The sequence below is a fragment of the Protomyctophum bolini genome (genome assembly GCF_963924005.1).
Source record: "Protomyctophum bolini genome assembly, chromosome: 6".
In the NCBI taxonomy this organism is placed as follows: Eukaryota; Metazoa; Chordata; class Actinopteri; order Myctophiformes; family Myctophidae; genus Protomyctophum; species Protomyctophum bolini.
Genome location: NC_137867.1, coordinates 34492564 through 34517609, shown reverse-complemented (window position 1 = coordinate 34517609; position 25046 = coordinate 34492564). Strand labels below are relative to the sequence as shown.

Below are 25046 nucleotides of genomic sequence, written 5' to 3'. Positions count from 1 at the left end.
TGATGGATAGGTTTGAGATGTGGGTTATTATAGCGGGGGTTATTATAGCGGGGAGCTCGCGGGGAGAAAGACAGCCCATGCAGGGTTGACTGAATCGGAGGACAAGCTGTGGGAAGGCACAGTGGACTACAGCCTTGTTGATCAATCAGGACAACGAGTCCCCTGGGAGACACATACAGTAGTGGTTTCCACAGCATCCATCAACCTGGACTTATTTAAGCCCGGAGAGAGACACATCTTCAGCCACACAATCCGTCCATCACACCACCAGCTTCACCATTTAATTACGCTTTCTTGTGAGTCAATGTCTGCTGAAGAATGTGAAATCCATGTGAATGTGTTGAAGGAACATGTACCCAATAATTCAATGTTAGTGGTTGTTATATATTTTACGGTATGTTCATGTTGGGTATACAGTCAGGGTGGTGCTTTTTGGGTCAGGGTTAGCCGGTTCAGCTTGAACACTTTTATGGACCTTATATATTCTTCAGCAAACACTGCCATTAGGGAGAGCAATAGATATAAAAGTATAACACTGTAGGTTCTAAACAGGCACACCATGGAGGCCTCCATCTATTGATTTCTTCCTCTGGCCACTGAGTAGACTTCTCTCTACTCTTTTTCTTTTTTATTCTACCCCCTACTGACTGACTGACCTGACTGACTAATCTTTCTTTCTTTCTTTCTTTCTTTCTTTCTTTCTTTCTTTCTTTCTTTCTTTCTTTCTTTCTTTCTTTCTTTCTTTCTACAGTACAGCTTGGGAGCCTGGGGCATTTAAGACAACAGTCAAGCAGTTTCCAACCTGACACCACCTCTTCCCTCTTCTTCAAAACGTTTGGCCTGGATTTGGCTCCGACATACTTCTCTCTCCTTCATTCCCACATCCCAACCCAGCAACCCTCCGAGCTATACTGTACCTCTCCGGAGGTGCTTCTTCTTGGTTTTGCGGCGGTTGCCATTCACACCTGGTACTGGTTTCATGTCACTCTTGTTGATGGGAGGCGGGTGCAAGATGGGCTTAGGGGCACGGGTCAGACACACAGGCAAACCCGCTGCACACATCAAGATGCCTGTCATACCTTACACACACGCACACACACACACACACACACACACACACACACACACACACACACACACACACACACACACACACACACACAGCAATTGTTATGGAACAGTAACAATATTCCACTGGGTTCATACTTCACTGGAGCTCTACTAGTGCACTAATTTTCAAGGATTCAAATATGCCTTAATATATTTTAATTGTTCTCTATAACAAAATAAAAACACCTTAAATACTATAATCTTTCACTCAATAGGGGCCGCTCCCATCACATGCCGATGTTACATGCCCATTTGTGGTCCAGCCCTATGGAATGTATGGATTACATAGCCTAATGAAAAACAACTTAATAGCCTACTTACTAAGGTTAATATGTGCATCAAAGCAATATTTTAATTCTTCATTAGCACGGGCAATCCGTACATTCCATAGGGCTGGACCACACATGGACAAATTACATCATCAACTTGCGACGGTAGTGGTCCCAATTGAGTGAAAAATGAACTATTTCTAAATTAAATAAAACCATTTAAGGTATTTAAAATTTTAGATTTGAATTATAGAGGGCAATTATAATGTATTAATTTGCTTTATTAGCCAACAACAATACTACTACTAATATGCTTAGCTGCACATGAACATGGCATGGAATGCAGAATGCTGATGTTTGCTGACCTGCTAGTGCTGGGTGAACTGGTCCAGACCCTGTAAGGTTCTTCACAGGGAGGGCTGGAACCCTGTCAGGAGAAAGGAGAAAATTGTTTATTTTATAATGGACATTTTCCATTATAAAATAAACAATTAGAATATACTGCACTTTATGTTGAATCAACAAAATCATCAGCCAGCACTCTCAAAAATTAATCTAGGTCTCATCTCTTTTGGCAAAAAAGCCAGTACATTGTTAATGCTGGAGAAAGCCCACGCAGCCCATTGATTTTTCTACATTATCTGACCACTACATATTTCTCTCTTTATGACCTGTGTTGAGTTTGAAAGTATAATTCAAAAGTCATTACCAATTACTCATTACCAATTAATTCATTACCAATTACTGTAGATAATTACAATTACCAATTACTGTAGTTAACCTTAACCTTAACCTAGGGTAGGTACCCTCACAAAAAACATACAGTAATCCTGGTCTCTAAACTGCCTCCCCCTGGCCAGCCGGGGCGCCTGATGGAGGGGAAAGGAACTGGTTGGAATAACGTGTTCCTTCCACGCGCTACGTCCAACCTAGCTCTGGTCCATAGCCTTCCTACTTCGATTCTGCAAATTTCTGCCCTGCAGTAAGGCTATGCGACTTACCGGTTTAAATCTCAAATCGAAATCAGATCAGCCTCTCCTCTTTAGTGGAAATCTCACGAACGTTTGACCTACTCACCAATATTAAGACTTTCCTTAGTGGACGCACTAAGTGAGTCCCCCACCACACGTATAAACGGTACTTTTTGGCCAGAAAGGGAAAATATTCTCTCTGGGCAATATCGGTAGAGGGCGCAGCGGAGTAACTAAAAGTATTTTTTTTCCGGTAGAAAAAAAATCCCCTTTTGGCCAAAAAGTACTCCCCCCTGTCAGGTGTAAAGGAGCAACTTGGACATTCGGGCATGAAGGAAGCATGAGTTCAAGTCCGTTGCTCTCCCCAGGTTGGTGGAGGGTGTGTAGAGCCCAGGATCACATTATTAGATGATTGACACAGGGGTGAAAAATGGGTTGCAAAATCGTGGAAAAAATATATATATTAAGATTAAGATATTACTTAACCTGTTTGATGTTGGTGCGCAAGTCTTTAGACAATAATGGAGGAATGGCAGTACTTCTACTGCACACATCGTATAAATCAGTAGGTCTGACCTTAACGAGGGAGTCTTAGTCGACCACCAATCTCTTAATTGATGTTTATTTTTTTATTTTTTGCATGATTCGATTGAAGAGACTGGCCCAATTGTTATATTAATCAACAAATTGTTTGAAAAAATAAAATAAAATAGGATATCATGATTTATTGAGAGAAACCAAACAAGTATATGTTAAATAAGACATTAAGCACCCCCCACAGCCGAATGATCTCTATTGCATAACATTTTTTGTGTCATGCTGTATGTCATTTTGACATGTGGAACCCCAGACATATGCACTGTAATACCAAAGTGACAATGATTTCTATACTCCTAGTTTTAATATTGGAGAATATTGCTAGTTATTCCTTTCATAATTGATCCCAAAGATGATAAAAACACTAACATGTTGCTTTATTATTCTTGTAAAAGAGAAGCACTATGTAGTAGTAAGTCCATTGTGTTACTGCAGTGCTGTATCACTAATGGTTGCACAACAGGAACTGAAAACTGCTTTGTTAGTTCCGTTCTGCAAGCATAAGAAAAAGAACAAAAAAAGAGTAAAAATGTGTCTTGTAGTAGTCCACCTCAGAGGACACGGACAAGAACCATTGTTGCCAGACTTTGTGAGAGAAATAAGCAACCAGGTCTATGAAAACAAGCCCACAAGGCCACATGAGCAGTAGTGGAAAAAATACTCACATTTGGTACTTAAGTAAAAGTATCAATTCTGCAATATTACTTTGTTACAAGTAAAAGTACTGAATTCAAAATGTACTTGAGTAAAAGTAGAATATACTCAAATAAGCACAGAAATGTAGTTGACCATTTGACTAGTTATTATGAATATTATGGATTATGGATACCACACTTGTAGATCGGCTATTTTCAAATCTATAAAATGTATATGACTGAAGTGGTTAATGATGATAATACAAATCTACAAAGTAACTAGTAACTAAAGCTGTCAAATAAATGTAGTGGAGTAAAAGTGCAATATTTGGATCTGAGATGATGTGGAGTGGAAGTAAAAGTATTGAAAGTGAAATAGGAAATACTCAAGTAAAGTACAAATAATTCCAAATTGTACTTAAGTATGCAGACAAATAGGCCTACATATTAATTTGGGAGTTCTTAACATGAAAATGTTTGAGAACCAGTGCCCAAATAAGCAAGTAGACCTACACTTTAAAAACAAGCCCAAAAAGCCACAATCCGCAACTAGCAATAACTACAACCGACTTTACAGAAAAACATGCCCAAAGTGGTTTATAATAAGCAGACATGGCAACGCAGACAACGATGAGAAGAGACAGCTTGACACTGCAGTGGAGCTTGATTCACAGTGACATTTGGAATGGCTCGCACGCAAACACCACACAGACGACATTTACTGACCTTTAAAACAGGAAGCCAAAACTCTTGGTCATTAAAATGAGCATCAGAGAGTCCGTTTTGAGAAACCAAACCCAATTGAAGGAGACAACAGGTAGGACAGAAAGGAAGAGATGTTACTCTCTTCCTTTGTCTCTTCAATTGCAACTAATTAAACTTTTACGTTCAGTAGGGATTTCCTGATCAAATCACCCATAATGTTATTTTCAACTTCTGGGACCTTCTGCCTTAATCAAACCCTGGGACATTTAGTCGAATAGTGTGATTACTACTATAGTATATGGACTAGTTAGAATTTAAGATCATTTGAACTCTGGTGCGGACCTATATTAACCAAATGCGGATTCGCCTGAAAACATGGATGTGGGTTTGCTTCCATGTGCACCAGATTTTGGTTCATTCTAGCTGAGAACATAATCCAACCAAAAAACAACCCATGTTTAAATGATTGTAGTGGACATATTTCAATTAAAATTTACATTCTATAGTTAGGTGTAACTAAAAGGTCAAATTATAGTTGCTATTTAAATTGGTAGCACTTCAAACTAACATCCTATTAATTAATTAACGGTTAATAAGATGCTTAATTAACCTTATGTGTTAATAAAGACTATAATTATTTATAATGGCATTATTTAATACTTTTAACAAGCATTAATTAATAAGTTACTTATAAGTCCTTATATGATTCTTTTTAACCTTACTATTTCCAGCCCCTTCTCACACCCTAAGCAAGGCGCCTATGGCACGCACGTACGCACGCACGCATGCACGCACAGGGAAATATGATATCCTGTCGTGGGGATTATACGAATCATATTAGGTCAAATTTAGGCCAAATTTAGGCCAAACACACAAATGTGTTTCAAGTCAAACTCAGCCTTGAATCGATTGCTAACAAAACAATTATCTCTTCTGTCTCTCCAGCACACACATACATAGACACACAAATGTGCTACAATCCTTGTGTTCATGTGTATATATATATATATATATATATATATATATATATATATACTAGAATTTCGCCCCCCTTCGGGGGGCTCAATCCTAGTGTCGTTGCAGCGCAATATGGGAAGAAGGAAATTGCGGGAATTGACAGACTCCACTTCATGTTTCAGCTGTGGTTTTAAACTCAGTAGTGTGCCCTGCACACAGCGCACACTCGCAATTGCAGCTGGAGGGCGACGCGACACACACACACACACACACACACACACACACACACACACACACAGAGCGATGTGTGGATAAATCACTGAGATTTGGGAAATGTGTTCAGAAGTACAACGATTAAGCACGCACAGGCAAATGTCAGAAGCATCTGTTTCGGTTTCCAAACAGGAAGTTGTAAATGTGCTTATTAGACGGAGGCAGCGTGATGCTGGCATCTATTGTGATGCCAGCATCACCACATTTCACATAGAAATATAAGCACCCATTTACTCGCTTAGCGGAGACTGTGGGGTGGTAGAGGACATCTCCCCGGACGCGTGGGTATGTCCAGATAGTTGCCTCGCGGAGGCCTCTTTGTCCAGTGTCCATTCTGGGTCTGGAAACGGCACTTTTTTGAGTGTTGACCCCAATAGAAGGTCTGCTGCTCTGAATTTTACACCTCTCCCGCTTAGCGGAGACTGTGGGGTGGTAGAGGACATCTCCCCGGACGCGTGGGTATGTCCAGATAGTTGCCTCGCGGAGCCGTCTTTTGTCCAGTGTCCAGTCTGGGTCCGGAAACGGTAATTTATTTTGCATTGACCCCAGTAGAAGCTCTGCTGCTCTGAATTTTACACCTCTCTCGCTTAGCGGAGACTGTGGGGTGGTAGAGGACATCTCCCCGGACGCGTGGGTATGTCCAGATAGTTGCCTCGCGGAGGCCTCTTTGTCCAGTGTCCATTCTGGGTCTGGAAACGGCACTTTTTTGAGTGTTGACCCCAATAGAAGGTCTGCTGCTCTGAATTTTACACCTCTCCCGCTTAGCGGAGACTGTGGGGTGGTAGAGGACATCTCCCCGGACGCGTGGGTATGTCCAGATAGTTGCCTCGCGGAGGCCTCTTTGTCCAGTGTCCATTCTGGGTCCGGAAACGGTACATTTTTTTGCATTGACCCCAGTAGAAGCTCTGCTGCTGTGAATTTTACACCTCTCCCGCTTAGCGGAGACTGTGGGGTGGTAGAGGACATCTTCCCAAACGCGTGGGTATGTCCAGATAGTTGCCTGGCGGAGCCGTCTTTTGTCCAGTGTCCACTTTATAAAGTCCATGCACTCCAGTGAATAGCATTTATCCATTTAGATAACTTTTTTATGTTATTTAATTACTTATTTTTACACAGAAACATAATGTGTGTCTTTACAATAACTGTAATGTAATAATAATACTAATAATGTAATGTAAAAAATATTTAATTAACGAATTAAATAATCTTATTTTATTCTGAAAGCAACCGGATGTCTTAAATCTGCTAGCTGTCAGACCGGAAGTTCTAAATTTGCTCATAAGACGGAGCCTTAGACGGAGCCAACTCGCAGGCAGTGCGAGAGGCTGGTTACAGGATTCTATAGGTCAGCCGTTTTGGTGTGACACACACGGCTTCCACATTTAGCTTCATACTGGGTGAAAGTGTCCTTCCAAAAATTATTATTTCGCTCGAAATTCTTATTCACAATGACATCGAGTTGAGGTGTTTGTGTTTTAGGGTAATTGTTGCATAAGCGCTATTTCGCACTATTTCTCCCTCCCCTCCCCTGTGTCTGAAGCAGCTAGCATGGAAGCTATATGGATTATGGAAGCTTTCCCTCCGATTGCACACAACCATGCCGTTATCCACGCGTCCATCCGATTGCTTTTAATGTAAATGTCCCATCCACTGAGCAATAGCGATATAAGCGCCTTATTCATTCATTCGATTCATTTGGGTGTGGGGCTGTGCAGTGCTGTGGGCAGCCTTTCTGACGGAGGCTCGGAGCTGCTGCTGCTGACGCTGTTCGAGTCGCATGGAGCAGTATAGAGTAGGCGTGGCGCAGCATTAGAAGGGCGCAGCAAATGCACGACATTGAGGGGTAGAAACCATCCCGGTCGCGTGGTTCATCTAACGCGTGTGTCACTGTGAAGGACTGGCCCCAATAAGTGAACGTAGTTGGCGTAGTAGACGCCAACATGACGATTCTGACGTAGGCTGGTGATGTTGAGCAACAATGGCGTGGTTGACAAAAGTAATATTTATTCAGTAATTAAGACATTTCTTTCAATGAAATGTAGCCTATATGTATTCTGGGAGTGTGCCGAATTTATTTTGCATATAGAGATGTGTGGTGAAAGTGTGGTTGGGTCGGAGAAAGCTGTTGGATAAACGGCCATGTGCTTATGTACCCCTGTCTATTAGGGTAGCAGGATTATTATGATTATTATTATTAGTATTGTTATTGTGATTATTACATGGATTATTGTTGTGATGTGACCTTGTGGCTGACTCACTATCTAGAAAATAAAAACATGGCACTTCATTTAAAATAGGTTACAGACCCCTGTTATATGCGCTTGTTTTGGGATTCTTTTTAAAGACCTATTTACTTGTTTCTATGAGACATGGCAACGCCAACAGCGCAGCGAAAGGCATCCACGTCTTTCTCTTGTGAAATGCTGAGATTAGAAACGACCATAATTATTTCATTTCTCAACCTTAAAAAAAAAATAAAGACATCTCCATAATCCTTGGGAAGTGTGTGTAGCAAAAGTAGTCGGCATTGTCATGGTTGAAAGTATTCATGCAACACTGACGCTGTAAGCTGTGTGATGCTAACGCGCTAACACCGTTAGCATGGTCTGTGTTGGTCAAAGGAAAAAGGATAGATATGAAACTACTGGCCAAAGTGTCATACAAAACACAACACCTAAAATCGGAATGTGATGGTGACCTATTGAGCACAAACAGACAATCATGATTTGCTTGCTGGACCTATAATTAATTTATGTGCATTACATTTCCACCTCGCACATATAAATGAAAAGCAAGATGGATGCTAACGCGCTAACACCGTTAGCATGTTCTGTGTTGGTCGGAAAAAGGATAGATATGAAACTACTGGCCCAAATAAATGTCATAGAAAACACAACACCTAAAATCGGAATGTGATGGTGACCTATTGAGCACAAACAGACAATCATGATTTGCTTGCTGGACCTATAATTAATTTATGTGCATTACATTTCAACCTCGCACATATAAATCAAGCCACAGTGCAGTCAGAGAGTAGTTCACAGGTCACACACAGGAGCAGTGAAAGGGGGAGGGGCCTTCGGATGGCAGTGTAGAGTAGGCACGACATTGAGGGGTAGAAACCATCCCGGTCGCGTGGTTGATCTAACGCGTGTGTCACTGTGAAGGACTGGCCCCATTAAGTGAACGTAGTTGGCGTAGTAGACGCCAACATGACGATTCTGACGTAGGCTGTTGAGGTTGAGCAAGAATAGCGTGTTTCAGAAAAGTAATATTTAAACAGTAAAGAAGACATTTTTGGCGAATGCAATGTAGTCTATGTCTTTTGTGGGAGTGTGCAGGTTTTATTTTGCATAGAGAGATGTGTGGTGGAAGTGTGGCTTGGTCGGAGATAGAGCACGAATGAACGGCCAGGTGCTCATGTACCCCTGTCTATTAGGGTAGCAGGATATATATATATACTGTATATAATTTATATTATGAATTTATATACTATTTTTGAGGGCCTATATTCAGCTATAGTGTAGATTTCCGTCTTACACAATGAATGGATGGATGATGTACGATAAGAGTGCCCCTCACTCAACGCCCCGTATATTCTGTAAAATCAGCACCAGTGGAAAACATTCACATTAATGTCGATTGGTTGCCAGTGTATCTCAGACATGTTTGAGTGAGTGAGTGAGTTAGTTGATGATGGCCAAAGATTCGTGAACCACAGTTATGTGATGATTTGGAAACCTTATCTCCCCTGGGTATTATTTGTTCTCAGCCAAGAGATCTGATTAGTTAAAGGCCAATTAGATGCAATCAAGTTAATTCACATCTGCTATGCAGATTCTTGTGGCATCCACAGAGATAGTTAGACAAAATTGCACCAAAAACGCATACAGGGCTCTCTTTTAATTAAACACAGCTTTAAAAACAAAAACTACTCTGTATATAATGTGATCGTGGGCAGTATGTATTTGTGTGTTTTGTGCCAATTTGTTTTAGCCCAAATCTAGTCATTATGCTAATTCCCCACACATAGCGTGTACAATGAACATTAAAGCAGCAGATGGGGGCGCAGGGGAGAACGCTCTGGTGAGATTTGATCCCATCTGTCAAGGCGGGTAATTATGCACAGAGACGGCCGTCTCACCCACGCACTGTGCATATCAGTGCCAAAGAGAGTGCACCGACACAACTGATCAGCTTAAGCAGACAATCAAGTGTGTTTGATAAAAACTAATTAGGTTCTTCCTACTGGGAGAATGAATCCCCATATTTAAATATTCTCTCATATCAAATGCACCACGCAGTGGCACGCACGGACATCATGGTTCACTGCTTTCCTCTCTTGTAGGTGCATATGTTTATGCAGGCAGCGTGAATGTATACTAGTGTAAAACAACACGTTTTTTCATCACAAGAGAAAATGGAGTAACGTAGCAAAAGAGCTGTTTGTTTCCCTCTTGTACACACTGCAAGTGTCACACTATGCACATGCACAGAGGAGCGTGTCATGGATTTGAAACATAACAATAACACATTAGAATTGACTTTGATCTTCATTGTTGCTTCATTGTTGCGTCATGTGTGGGTTTAGTTCTTACAACTCACTGCATAATATACTATGACAGCCTTTGTTATACAACATGTATACCATTTTGATGAAACAGCTGTTCAGTTTGACTCTACAACTTCCCCAAAATGAGAAGTAGCAAGTAGTAGTTGACATGTTGTGCATGTTTCTACAGGGACATACTGTACAACCACAAACGCATACAGTACGGTATTGCCCTGTAATGCCACTTTAATCGTTACCCGGCATCCCTATTTTGTTATATCACTGTTCGGATATGTGGTTCTCTCTCCACAACCACTGATCCGACCGATATGTCCATATATGGATATCGACTTGTTCATAACCACCGATCCAACCATAGGCCCATATATGGGCATGCCAATATACAGGTAGATAGACAGATATCTCCATAATATGGCACTACGGGGGCAGGCCCCAATAATATGACTATGAGTACGAATACAGTATGTTCGTACTTAGCAATAAAAGCGTTAACTAGAAATGCCAACTTGCGCCTTGCATACAAGTAGGCCATGTATGGCCTACCTGTGCGCCTAGAGCCTACAGCCCTTCTCTCCAGTGAACACAGTTCTGTACCAGTAAGACGCGCAAACGCGGGAAGCGAACGCAGCTGCAGATCATGTCTGTCTGTCTGTCTGTCTGTGTGTCTGTCCCGCTGTTACTGTATATGTGGACCTGGCCCCTTTTGTGCCCATATATGGAGCTGAGTGATTTGTTTGTGATTGATGCAACACACTCCATATTTGGACGTACACTCCATATTTGGACGTATAGCGGGACAAACAGACAGACAGACACACACACAGACAGACAGACAGACATGATCTGCTAGGTCTCATAGTAAGTGCTCACTGCGTTCGCAACAAACCCACCCTATGGTTAAACATTACCCTCTGTCCTTCCCTATGTCTGTCTCAATTTCTCCCTCTGTCAATCCTTATCTGTTGCTTTCTCTTCACACCTCTCCATTTTCCTCACTATCCAGTGATAAACATCATCCCTATTACAAATGCAGAACCAAATGTCAATGCGAGGCCATTACTGACCTGTCATTGCAAGGCTAAGTAATCGATGCAGAGAGTGTTTGATGACACTGAACAATGGCCGTTATCAATCGGTGCTCAGATCTTATCAATGTTTATATCATATTAGCTGCATAAACAACCCCAGCTCTTTTTCTGTCTATTACGAAGAAGTGTCACTCGAGCAATTCAGTTTCATCAAAGCAAAGTCATTGAGGTGGACTGGACCTAAGATCCAGGATTCTCAGCGTTCCTTTCACACTGCCAAATCTCATCAATTATCTTCCTCATAAACTGTATTTTCACTTCCTCACTCTGTTCTGTCCATCCTTCCTTTTCTCTCCGTCCCACCACTCTAGAGTTGGCTAAAGACCAAATACTGTATTTACTGTACGGGCCAAGGGCACAGATTATCTATGTGTGTTGCATCTAGATAATTAGCTGCATCTCAGACAGAGGTGTGTTTCTCTCATCATACATGTAGATAGATATATGAACTATACAGCTTACAAGTGTTCAATTTAATTGTCACAAAACATGAAAAGGTCAAAGAATCGAAACTCTAGTTACAAAAATAAAAGACATGCATGATTCCGCGACAGCAGAGCGGAAGTATGCAACAGGAATCAACGAGATCAATAAGGTCTATGAACCTGAGTTTGACCCAAATCCAAATGTAATTAGGTGAGGCATTTTACCCAACACAGTCCAATGTGGTCCTGTTGACTGAGGACTTAATCAAAATGTAATGTTGTAACACACACACACACACACACACACACACACACACACACACACACACACACACACACACACACACACACACACACACCTTCATAATCAGCAATAACAACATAGCATTTTGAAATTGCATCAGTTTTGGGTCTGGAATATGCCCTCATGATTAATTCAGATTTTTCTCCATTAATTCAATCTAATAGAGGGCTCCCTAGCAGAAGAGTGCAGCAGCCCATGGAGGAATAATAATATTATTCCTCCATGGGCTGCTGCACTCTTCTCTGTTATTCTCTGGACTCATCACATAGCACTCGAAATTCAGGCTAGCTCTCTTAACATACGGAGACAAGAACATGTAAACACAGCGATGATAGTCTCGCTATCTTTATCAGAAAGAGAAAGGTTCTCCCTTACCGGCACTGATCTCCCTCCTCTGTCTCCATCTCTTTTTGTTTATTACACAGAAAGTGAAAGCACTCATTCCTTTGTCTGAAGAAAAACGTACAGTACAGCACAGTTCTTCGATTTTGTTGAATAAGGAAGTTTATGGAGGAAGCTCACAAGAGGAAGTGGTCTAGTGAACAATGAACAAGAAACAAAAAGACAGAAAACACACTTGTCAAAACTACTTCCTACTCACTCATTCTAAAACACTGTATGTTTTAATGTCTTAACTCTTTCACATGCCTTTACATCGCTATTGTAATAAGCGGACATCACCACACTGGTGCCCAATGCCTTACAGCATGTGAATTTAAAGCCTGAGTTATACTACATTGGGCGCCAGTGCCGTGCTGTGAAAATATTTTCGGCTATGGAAATACTTTTCACCGTGTGACACCATCACATGATGAAATTACGCATAACTCCAGAATTAACAAGCCAGGGTGGTGTGGGGGTGTGTGAAAAACCGTCAACATCTGATGTTTCACATGCTGTATCTGTGTGTGGGTTCCTCCATCGTCTGTCTGCAGTAAGTGCTTGTGGGAATGTGTGAAGGAGTGCCCCGTTTCATCGTGCTATCGTGATGCTGTGCACGGGTTAACCACACTCATCCTGTACGCCGAGCCACTCGCCTGGGAACCCATCATGTAATCTGCCTCACCCCCTCTGTCAGATTTCACAGGTCTCTCCTCTCCTGCGCGCAACACGCAGTGATGAAAAAAAGTCACATCACACCCAACTCCACCAAAACTATACACATCAGAATACACTCTTAATACAAACATTCTTAAAACGGTACATGCTTTTATCGTTTCAATTCCTAATGGGATATACTCTCTCTCTCTCTCTCTCTCTCTCTCTCTCTCTCACACACACCCATACTACACACAAGCTCGTCACTGCATGTGCAGATTGTGCACGCAGTCAAATTTCGCTGTGCAACAATGTCTCCCTCACCCACTGGAGATGGAACAGGTTCATGCCCCTGCTGCTATGAGGAGCAAAACGCGACATACATTTCCTTACTGTGCGACAGAATTAGGCCAGGCAGCCAAAGTGAAAGTGTGTACATGAGGATGAAGGACAGTATTATCCAAACATACAGTTACTGTGTCTGTCCCCATGAGCAGCCGCGGAGAGAAGACACCGAATCAAATCGGACCAGGGGAGAGGGTTTATTTTAGTAAAGAAAGCAGGATATATAGGAACAGAGGAACCGGTTACGTTCTTCTCCCTTCACTGAATCGCTCTGAGGTCAGAGGCAGAGCACTGCGCTGAAGGTCCCATTTTTCTTCATTCTTCCCCAGTGGTGCTCTGCCTCCATGGCAAATAGACCTACAGTATGCTCCCATGGCTTTACCAGAACCAACACACAGACTTCCAAAAATCACACCTGTATGATACATCATACATCATATTCTGTGCTCAGCCAATCAAATCATCACAAAATCATTCCGGCCAATCACACTTTGCGACTTCACTTTTCTGTCCTCACTTTTGTCTTCAATGTTTCAACTTGGAAAGCTGGGCATAGGAGGGGCTAGCGCCCTCAAAAATATTTATATACATTATTTTAAGCCTAGAACCAAACCATCCAGGATCCTAGTGAATCATGGCCAAAAAGATCTGATTCTGTGGGGGGAAAAGAAGAAAACAAAGGATATTTATTAAATATAGTTATCATAAAATGTAATATTCCCTAAAGATTATTCACAGAATCAAATGTTTTATGGTCATGATTCACCAGGATCCTGGAGAGCTTGATTCTAGGCTTAAAAGTTAAAATATATATTTTTAGAAATCTCTATGGAAAACATTAATGAGGTCTGGAACGATGGAACCAGAAAATGGCTGCCACTACTATGCCCTACACAACATGCACATCGTGTACATCCATCCAATGGGAGGCGGCCTTTTTTCCGACACCCAAATAGCCGACGTGGCAATGGTCCGACAGTCAATATCAATACTGTTGCTTTTACTGTGCAATAGTACAGAAAAATGATTGACATACAGACCTTGGAAAGGTTTGCTTTCATGGCCCATACCTATACCCTCCTGGCTGGGGTCCACCAGGGGTCTGTACTAGGCCCCCTCCTTTTCTCCCCCTACACGCCAAATGTCTTGGCTCTGTCAAGTGTCTGTGCTCGCAAGCTCTCCTATCACTTTCATGCTGATTATACTCGACTGTTTTTCTCCTCCCCCTCTGCCACTCAGGTTGAAGAGGCCCCCCGCTTGGGGAGTACCTCCCACCCCCCCAAAATATCTCCTTGATTCTCACAGTCCAATGTTGGCCCTCACTGTAAAAACTATGACTAGGGTTTACTCAATAAAAATGCTGTCACAGTGTGACATCTAATAACATTGAATAGAATTTAAGCTCTGAAAAATGAGTTATATTTACTAGATATTTGTAGATATTGATTTATATTTACTAACTATTTCTTTGAAATTGATTATTTTCTACTCATAATTTGACTGGATTCTGATAGAAATTGATTAAGTTTTACTCATTAATTGATTGAAATTGATTAACATTTATTGATTATTTGTTAGGAATTGATTATTTTTTACTCATCATTTCTTTAAAATTTATTTAAATTTACTAATTATTTGTTTAAAATTGATTATTATTTACTCATTATTTGATTTAAATTGATTAACATTTACTAATTATTTGTTAGAAATTGATTATTTTTTACCCATCATTTATTTGAAATTGATTTAAATTGACTAATTATTTGTTTAAAATTGATTATTTTTTACTAATTATTGGATTTTAATTGATTTAAATTTACTAATTATTTGTTTAAAATTGATTATTATTTACTCATTATTTGATTTAAATTGATTAACATTTACTAATTATTTGTTAGAAATTGATTATTTTTTACTCATCATTTCTTTGAAATTGATTTATTTTTACTTACTATTACCTTGAAATTGAGTATTTTTTACTAATTGTGTGATTATAATTGATTTATAATTTATAATATTTTTCTTTGAAATGTATTGTTTTAATTGATATCGCATTACTTTAAATATTTTATGAATGTCCATTTTGTTACCATATATATATATATATACAGTATATAATCTACTCAATGTATTGAGCAGATTATACACTATGGTAACAAAAGTGACATTTATAATAATAGATTTAAAGTAATGTGATATCAATTAAAACAATTTCAGAAAAACATTATACATGTAAATCACACAATTATTAAAACAAATACTCAATTTCAAGAAATAGTAAGTAAAAATAAATCAATTTCAAAGAAATGATGAGTAAAACAATTATCAATTTTTTAACAAACAAATAGGACAGAACAAATTCATAAATAAATATTTTAAAAGAAAAAGGTAATTTGGTGTCAATAATATTAAAACTCAGGTTTAAACATTGCAGGTACAGATGAATATGAATACCATTGTAAATGTGTTCAACACAACTGCAGTTTACTCAAGTAAACAATGTATACATTATAAACATGGTACAATATACATTATACTTATTCAACAAGAAATAATACAACATGGTACAATAAAACCATCACACTCACACTCACACTCAGTCACAATTTGACCTGTGAAAGAGGCAGACATTTTCAAGAAAAAAAAAAAAAAAAAAAAATATATATATATATATAAAACAAATTACCGGGACAACCTGGGCATGTAAAAAACAAATCTAAAACACTCATGTGTTTTCGGACAAGGTGCAAAAGCCTGTCCCAATATTAAATCAAAATATGATGCCACTACCCCAAGTTAGTAGTTAGAAGATATTTAGATTTCGTAGAACCACCACCTCCAGAAAACTAAAACATTTAAGTCACCATGTGATACAGTCATTTCCTTATACACATACAGTATGTATATGTTCCCTGAGCCAGGTTATTTATCAACGTTAACACTAACCCAAACCCCATGAGGGAACATAGGGCTTCTTAATCTATTTTCTTTTTAAGGCTGTGCACCTTTGGGGTCAGCTTTAGGGAATCGAGCTCCAGCAGGACATTCTGGAAGAACTCAAATGTATATTTGAGCTCTTTGGGATATGCCAAATTGACGACGTATATCAATCCAATGAGTATGGCACAGGCCCTTGAAAAGTTGCCCACATTACGCACTACTTTGATGCCATCTATGACAAGTCCAACGTCACTTGGACCCTCGGAGGTAGCTCTGATGCTGTAGAGTGTAGATGGTCATCTTGGTAAGATCAAGGTCTTCTGCCACAGGGTCATCAGCATGCTGAAATTGTCAGACAGTCAAAGAGGGGAAAGTTATATATATATATTTTTTAATTTTATCCCACGATTTTGTAACACATTTTTCACCCCTGTGTCAATTATCTAATGTGATTCTGGGCTCTACACACCCGCCGCCAACCTAGTCCCCATATATGGGGGACATGGGGAGAGCAACGGACTTGAACTCATGCTTCATTCATGTCTGAGTGTCCAAGTTGCTCCTTTTCACCTGACAGGGGGGAGTCAACCAGTCTCTATATGGCACTTCTCATTCCTGATGCTTGAATCATCCTCAGCAGGATCAACATCGCTCCTTATTGTAAAAGGTCTGGAGGAACTCTGACATTTGTGGGTCTAAATAATTATATAGACATTAAACGAGGATGAGCATTTAAACCCTCTTATTTCAGAAGTAGTACTGACTACAAAACCTTTAAACACACAAAGGATGTAAACTATACTGTATTACTGAACAAAACTCAGTTTGTCAAGAATTGCAGGGATAAATCAATTTACTATATTATGCAGTTACTAACGGGAGGTCTGACTTAAGGGCAGACCCCCCCACCACCACCAAGACATGCCAGGTAGACAGAAGTCACATGCTATATTTTAAGATGCACTTTGACTTACATCATACACTTTCAAAAGTAGTCCAGTGTCTTCTCCCAGATAAACCATCAAGCAGCGAATGATGACCTCTCTGGTCTTGTTGATGTCAGGGTTGCTTGGAGACTGAAATTACAAAAGGAAACAAAGATTCAAGTTCATAATGCAAAAGATTCCACTGATCTAAAGTTGTTGTAAACACTGATTCAAACTAAAAGTGCATCTTCTTAACATATCAGGCTTAAAAGGAATCCCCTATGAAAATCATTCAGGTAATATGTCACTATATCCAATGAAAACACTTCCGGTAATTTTTCTGTCTAGGACACCAGCTGACTTCAGGAGGTCATTGTTCCCAGTAAATAAAGAAAATATATAGCACATGAGCCTACACATACACCTCCTACAACCACTACATCTTGCGTACTGTATGGATTAAAGTTCCAGAGGTGCCCACCCTTTTTTGATTTGAGAGCTACTTTCAAAATACTTGAAAAGAAAAGTATTGCATTTTGGGTTTGAGCTGACAGCCCCTTTTTGTTGTCAATTTAATACAAGTGGCAGATTATTCTTTTAACATTTAAATAATCACACCTATGTGAAGTGAGGGGTATTACCAACCCTGATCATCTTACATCATCGCAATATCATAACATAACATCATATGCCGATTTGCTCAGTGACAGACAAAACAAACATTAAACTCTGTTCATTGGCAATGGCGTTTTTATGAAAGACAAACATTAAACCTGCATATAGCGCCCTTCAATAATATATTTTACAGCCGATCTACCTTTAGGGCACCCCTGAATTTACAAACAAAACGTGAATATGTTAAGCAGGGAGCTTTATATGTACTGGTAGGCAACTTTTGTTAGGAAGAAGGAAGGCACTGGTCCTAAGTATTGACCTTGAAAAGTCACATCATTTCCAATCATGTTATTAAAACAGGCTCTAATTGTCAGAGTTTGCACCAGTGCCTTCCTTCTTCTACACTTACCAGTCCCAGACTGAACTTGGCTTGAGGTGTGTTGGAGCCGCTTTTGTTATGGGGGGGCATACTTTGGTTAGACATGGTCCGACTGGATTAAGGTTGGTGAGGGACAGGCCGGGGTGCGTTAAAACGACCAGATTAAGGTTGGTGAGGGGTGCGTTAAGGGTTGGGAGAGGGTTACGGTTAGGTTTAGGTGTGAGGGTGAGGGTTTGAGATATCGGACCAATGGTATGTCTAGCCAGACTAGTTTCCCCGTTTCCATTTTGTATGAGAAGCTACTATGATCCTGGTTGTAGATTAATCTTTAAATCCAACCTGCATCATACAGTCGTATCTCATAGTAATATGATCACAAAATGCCTGAAATAAAATAGCAAATATAATAATCAAAGAGTATTTGAACAATACCGTGAGTAGTATGGCCTGTAACTTCACCCCCATGGCTCCACCCTTGGTGTTGAAGAGGTCCATTAGACTAGGAGTGTACTCGTCGAGCTTAGACATGAATGTTGATTCAAGGGACAGCGTTGTTATCCTCAGGAACTCATCCACGATCTGAAAGACAAAACAATGGAACTATCTTACCTAAACATACAATACCATTTTATGAACTCCATTCATGCTGATAGCTAAATCATCTGACCGTACTGTCTGGTGTGGTCACATAAGCCTGAGTAGATGATAAAATGACAACCAAAAGATAAAGTGAAATATCCCTTTAACCTTTATCAAATGGCTACAAGAACTGTGTCAAGCCTGGCGCAAAACCAATAAGTTGAAGTGTAAATCTAGGACTCATAATGATGTACCGTATATGTTCAAACCACATATACCACATATTATTTTTTCAACAATAGCCAATTTAACATTATTTTAGATGGGGGTCTGCGGCCCAATGTACATTCATGTGGGGGTCTTTGACAGGAATGGTTTGAGAACAACTGAATTGCATGTACATTATACATACCTATTGATATGATTCAGTCAGTAGTTTAACCAGGAACCCTGCTCCTGGAATCCTGGAAACTGCATCTGAAGAGATATTTAGATTAACTTTTTTAATGTAATCAATACTATTATATACACATAACAGGGTACAACATAGCAGTGTTTCCTGTGTGTTATTATGTGGCCACCATGCAATCATAATGGGGGTTCCAGATGGTCCCCAGCTAAATGATGGAAAGCTGGCAACCAAATTGACCCTTGTAGATCAAATGGACGAGTAAGGGTCAGTTTGGTTTCTTTATACACTCAATTAGAATTACATTTTTGAGGGGCGCTAGCCTTTAGTTAGTCTTTAGTTCAATGTTTGTTTTGCAAACGCCATTGACAAAGAAGGGAAAATTTACATCATAATGTAACTCATTACATCATATTGTCTCTTCATTGATAATGGCATTTAATGTTTGTGTTGGCACCGTTTGTTTTACATCACCAAACCAAATCAACATGAGTTAGACTTGAGAGCGCCCCTCACTTCACACAGGTGTGATTTTTGTTCTGCATTAGGTCGGAAGCCCCATACAGTAGCTCTAATCTAATGCAATGGCAGAAACGGCATTAGGTCTATGGACCTATGACTATAGGTAGGCTGCAACTTGAGTCTACAAATTGAAGAAATTAAATGCAGTCACATGTAATTCATAATTACTCACCTGAGTCACGTCCAAGAACAAGAATGTGAGCGGTGGGTGTAATCACAAGCAGAGTCCTGCAAAAATGAAAGTAGATTAGCATATATGCCCATTAAAAGGCATCAGCCAGCCTATAATGTTACATAAATGTTTCAAATAAACTAGTTCAGGTCACAGTTTTGCCTACTGTCAGCTGATATTAAATTAAATTTCAGAATGGTAGACCAAAATTATTGCCACAACCCATAGCCAGAACCACAGAATAAAGTCCAAACCTTAAAGTAAGCCCAAATCACTTTGGGCTTATCCAAATTAATTCCTAATTATTATTATCATCATCATTATTAATTTTATGTTATATTTTTACACTGAGGTGCCCACAACGTTTAGGTGCCCTGTCCCCAACCTTCCTGCACCCTTTTGCAATGTGAAATGCCACTGAATGTGTAATAGTTTTCCACTTTGCTTGTCTTTATATGGGAAAATGAACCCTCAACTTGTGAAAGCTCTCACTCACAGCCTGCATATTTCTGCTTGCTGAAAATAACTGATCCACAAGCTCACAACGTGTCACGGACGTGACGGGTTGTAAGCTTGTAGATCAGCTCGCATTTTCAGCACGACAAGTTTAACTCAGTGTTTTTGGGTCGGGACACATGTTCTCATTTGTGCTGTATATCTGGCTGTGACTACAGTGACTGTCTGCGTGCATCACAGAGCCTCATCATCCAGTTGTGAGCTGTGCGCTCCCATATAGACTGTATGCGCGCTCCATAGATTGATTACATTAAATTCGTGACGGATTTGGGTTTATTGGTGGGTTTTATAACTTTAAAACAAGGGACACACAGTCACATGCACACACTGGATAAATGTTATACATGAAGTCACATCAAATCATGACAGAGCAGACGGGTTCCATCAATGGATCACACGACAGACGACATGTTTCAGTTTCAGCCAGGGCTAAACTAAACTTGCAGACAGTAACACAAAACAATGTTCAGCTGCTACAGCAACTTATAATAAACATCTTACCTTTCTTTGGGGAAAATGGTCCAAGTTTATATAGTTCCAGACGAAAGAAAGAAAATACAAGCAGCAGGCCAGCAGCTAGAAGTTCCAACACCTGCACCGTGTTGAACTGATTGGGGCAGTGATTAACATCTACATACAACCAATGAGTAAAATCTACTCATTTTCTACATCTATCGTTTTTAGTGACACATATAATTAAATTCTAGTCAGTTATGGAGAGCTGATTTTATTCAGACAACATTGTGTAAATGCAATTCATAAATAACTAAAATTGGTATGAAAACACCTTCTCCCATATGAATAAAACTTACATAATTCCTGCATAATTGCAATGACTCAACAATACAATTAAATTCTACTCAGTGATTCCTACCTGATTTTATGCAAAGAAAGTTGAGTAAAATACAGTGCATTATATCGTTTAATTCAGCTCAATTTCATTGTAAACGGCACACAGTCCTTTTTATAAGCAACATGAATACATATTTATTAATTAAATATTACTTCAGCCCAGTCTCACTTTTTAGGGTGCTGATCACTGCATGCCTGGCAGTGGCAGACCCCTCAAGGTCAACACAGATACAACTTTGTTTCACTTCTTCCCAAGTCAATCCTGCCAGGATCTCACTATTCCTATCGACAACTCCCTGGTGGCTCTGTGCCAAGAGCCTGGGTCAGTGTTCTCTTGAACAGTCAGCTGTCCTTCAAGGCACACATTGCAGCAGTCAATCGGTCCAGTAGGTTTACACTTTATATTAACATCTGAAGGATCAGACCCTTCCTCATCCAGGAGTCTGCCCAGCTCCTTATCCAGGCCTCAGTCATCTCAAAGCCATACTCACGTCGCTGTCACTTTCCGCTTCATTCATTATCTTCCTGTTGCTACTTTGCTACATCCAGTACAAAACACTGATGTTGGCCTAAATGGCAACAAAAGGCATGCCATACCTTAAACACATGATCCAAACACACATACCCTTCCCGCTCATTTACAGTAGATCGGATAACATAGTCTGTTTGAGCCTTCCCTAAAACACCCTGGACAACCTAGACTCTTTTCCCTCCTCCTATAGCTCCCATACTGTGGAATAAACTCCCCATTGCAGTCAGAACTGCAGACTCACTCTGAATTTTCTGCCGTATAGTCTAAAGACTCATCTCTTCAGACTCCTCACCCCTTAGCACTTCACTCTCCTTGCAGATCCCTTCTTGATGCTACAGTAGTTTATTACTATGCAGAAGTATCTTGGTTACTTGTTCTTGTGGTTTTGTTTCTTAGATTTTAGATGGGCGCCAACCCCTCCAACGTCTGGCTTTTGTAAATTACGTCATGGTCTTTTAATGTTGGTTTACAGCACTTTAAACAAACACGACATATGTGTGTACATGTTAAGACTGTCATTTAGATTGTGTGTTAGCATGTTAATTAGACAGATGCTATAGGTTCATTGTTTACCTGGCATCCAAGTTTCTTTGAAGTATTACATTGTTCTGCACTCTGTTTATGCTTGTTTATCGACTAGAGTTCATGCTTACTCAGCTTATTTAGATTTCGCACTTGTAAGTCACTCTCTGTATAGTAGCTTTCACAGTGTGGGCCACAGCCACCAAGGGGCGCCAGGGGATTCAAAAGGAGAGTAGAGGAAATTCAGGAAAAAAAACGTTTTAAAGATTTTTGGTTAGGGTTAGCATTTTCCTGTGTTTTGCGTGCATGTGTGTGTGTGTGTGAGTATAGGTGTGTCTGTTACTGCATGTGTCTACTGTATATGGGGTTCCCAAACATTTCCCCCCAAATAGCCATAGCCACTGGCTGTGCCCTCTGTTGCCAAATCTCTTAAAACACGCACGCATGCACACACACTGCGATATTCTTTACATAAACGTAAACTTCCATGGCTACCAATTTCAGCAGTATATATGAATTAGTTTAAAAAGCAGAAGAAGAAGAGTTGCAGTATTTCACGCGTATTGAGGTCAACATAAGCTCATTACCATAGAGCACACCATTGCACACACACACATCACAGGAGGAGAGAAAAAGGGACAGTTTGCCACAACAATCAGGCATGAGAGAGGAGAAGCAACTGGAACGGGTGAGCAGTCAACCTACACAGCGCTCCCTCTGCACATCCATTGATCAACCAGTTAACTGGAGTAGGCATAAATCAGCAGAGAGCAGATTGAGAGAGATAATGAGAGAGAGAGGGGGTGAGAGGGGGCAAAGGGAGAAAGAGGGTAGAGAGAGAAAGAAATGGGGGGGAGAGAGAGAGAGATAGAGAGAGATAGAGAGAGATGACAGTACAGTATACCAGATTGTCTGTCTTTCTTGCTATATCCTCCCGTTGCCAGGTCTGATCTGCACATTCGCCTGATCGCAGCATTACACCAGTGCTACGAGAGCAAGCACGACTATTGCAGACTCCACAAAACTAACCCTTAAATTGGGAGAGTATAGGAAAAGGTATGCATTAGTGCTTCGTAAGGCATAATTACCCTGGAGGGATGGAGCCTCTGGCAGCGCCCATGGCGATGCGCTGGGTGCCGGGACGGTTCAGGTTATTCTGCCCGTTGATGGTGAGGGCGTGATGATGGCCATGGTGGGCAGACGGAAGCGACGGCATCACAGGGGAACAGGGGAAGTTGGCAGTGGACAGCAGTGACTGCACCTGTTCAGCCTTGGCCTGCCCTCCTCCCACGCTTATGTTGTTGTTTTTGCCACCGGCCACAGAGGAAGAGGTGGAGGACGGGGACCACAGCGAGGTCCCGGCGAAAGTGTTGCTCTGCCGTACCGCCGCCATGGTGCCCGCGCCCCCCGCGGCGCCCCCCGCCCCTCCGCCGTGCAGCTTGCGCCTCTGGGAGGCCAGGATGGCGTTGGAGGCCAACCTGGTGCTGTTGACCAGGATGCATTGCTGGCAGGAGCAGGGCTGTCCAGAGCTGGCCCCCACGGGCCAGGACTGGGACTTGGGGATGGAGCCCATGATGAGCGGGTAGGCCAGGTCCATGCGCCTCCTCAGGCGCCTCTTGCGCTGGCTCTGCCGGTTGGTCTGCGCCATGCTGTTGAAGTCGATGAGGTAGCCGAAGCCCAGGGAGGTCAGGTCCAGCCAGGGGTGCTGCTTCTCGTAGGCATTCTGGATGGTCACGCAGATCTCCATGTCGTAGGGCGTCCACGAGCCGTTGTCGTTCTCCCACTCCCACACTACACCTTTCCCCGGGGCGGACGACGGCTCGTAGAAGTTCCTGTGCACCGGCCGCATGGTGCCTGGAGACCAAGGACAGGACAAGAGAGGGGATATGAGATATAGTTACAGCAAAATAGATTACTGTATGCCATTCTCAAAACATTTAACCAAATCGTTGCTGTCCGGAGGAATCCTCATAACCTCATAACAGTATAAGCAGATGATAATGCCTTATAAGTAGGTTTATAGGCCTAATGAATTATAGAGATGCGATGCATAGCAAGTGTTAGTGTTGCCAAAACGTCAAATAATGGCCGATATGTTGGCCTGACCGATATCTTGGTTACACTCACGCACGCACGCACGCACGCACGCACAGTGTGTGTGAAGCCTGACTGCAGTGGTGTAAAGTACATTTACCCAAGTATTTTCAGTACTTTTACTTCTACTCCACTATACATCTCAGAGGCACATATTGAACTTTTACTCCACTAAAATTAATTAAAGATTTCGTTACTTACTAGTTACTTTGTAGATTTTGATTATTATTACAAAACATACATTAATCACTTCAGCCATACATTTCGGTCATTTTGAAAATGCTATTTTGAGTATACTTTCTAAATGAGTACATAATGAGTACATAATAATGAGTTAAAAAAGACTACATTCTAGTCCTTGGTACTTTACTTTTTATACCAATACTTTTGTACTTTTACTCAACTACACTTTGAATTCCGGACTTTTACTTGTAACAGAGTATTTCTACATTTCAGTATTGCACCACTGTCTGACTGTGACTGTTTACCTCTGCCCCCCCCCCACCCTGCGTATGGCCCCTCAGCTCCCACCTCCATTATAACACAATTACACTGGTCACACGGGAAATCAGGACACCTCGTCTCATCCATCTCCCACCGCCTCCCACATCAGCAAGGGTATCCAATCACCCTCCACCTCCACCACACCCAACCCATCTCCCACCCTACCCTCCGCCCCTGCTTAATTTAACGGGTAA

General features: G+C 41.0%; 1 protein-coding gene across 2 annotated transcripts in view; it reads right to left on the bottom strand.

The window, feature by feature from the left end:
• The window catches only part of dtx1 (deltex 1, E3 ubiquitin ligase), a 74099-nt gene that overhangs the window by 18578 nt on the left and 30475 nt on the right, over positions 1-25046 (bottom strand). The window contains exons 3-5 of one of the 2 annotated variants that reach the window (XM_080765058.1): positions 23343-24108; positions 1745-1806; positions 918-1079 (exon numbers count right to left, since the gene is read on the bottom strand). In XM_080765058.1, the coding sequence (XP_080621184.1) occupies positions 918-1079; positions 1745-1806; positions 23343-24108 (990 nt within the window). The remainder of the gene's footprint in view (positions 1-917; positions 1080-1744; positions 1807-23342; positions 24109-25046) is intronic. The other variant, XM_080765059.1, reaches the window with a different exon arrangement.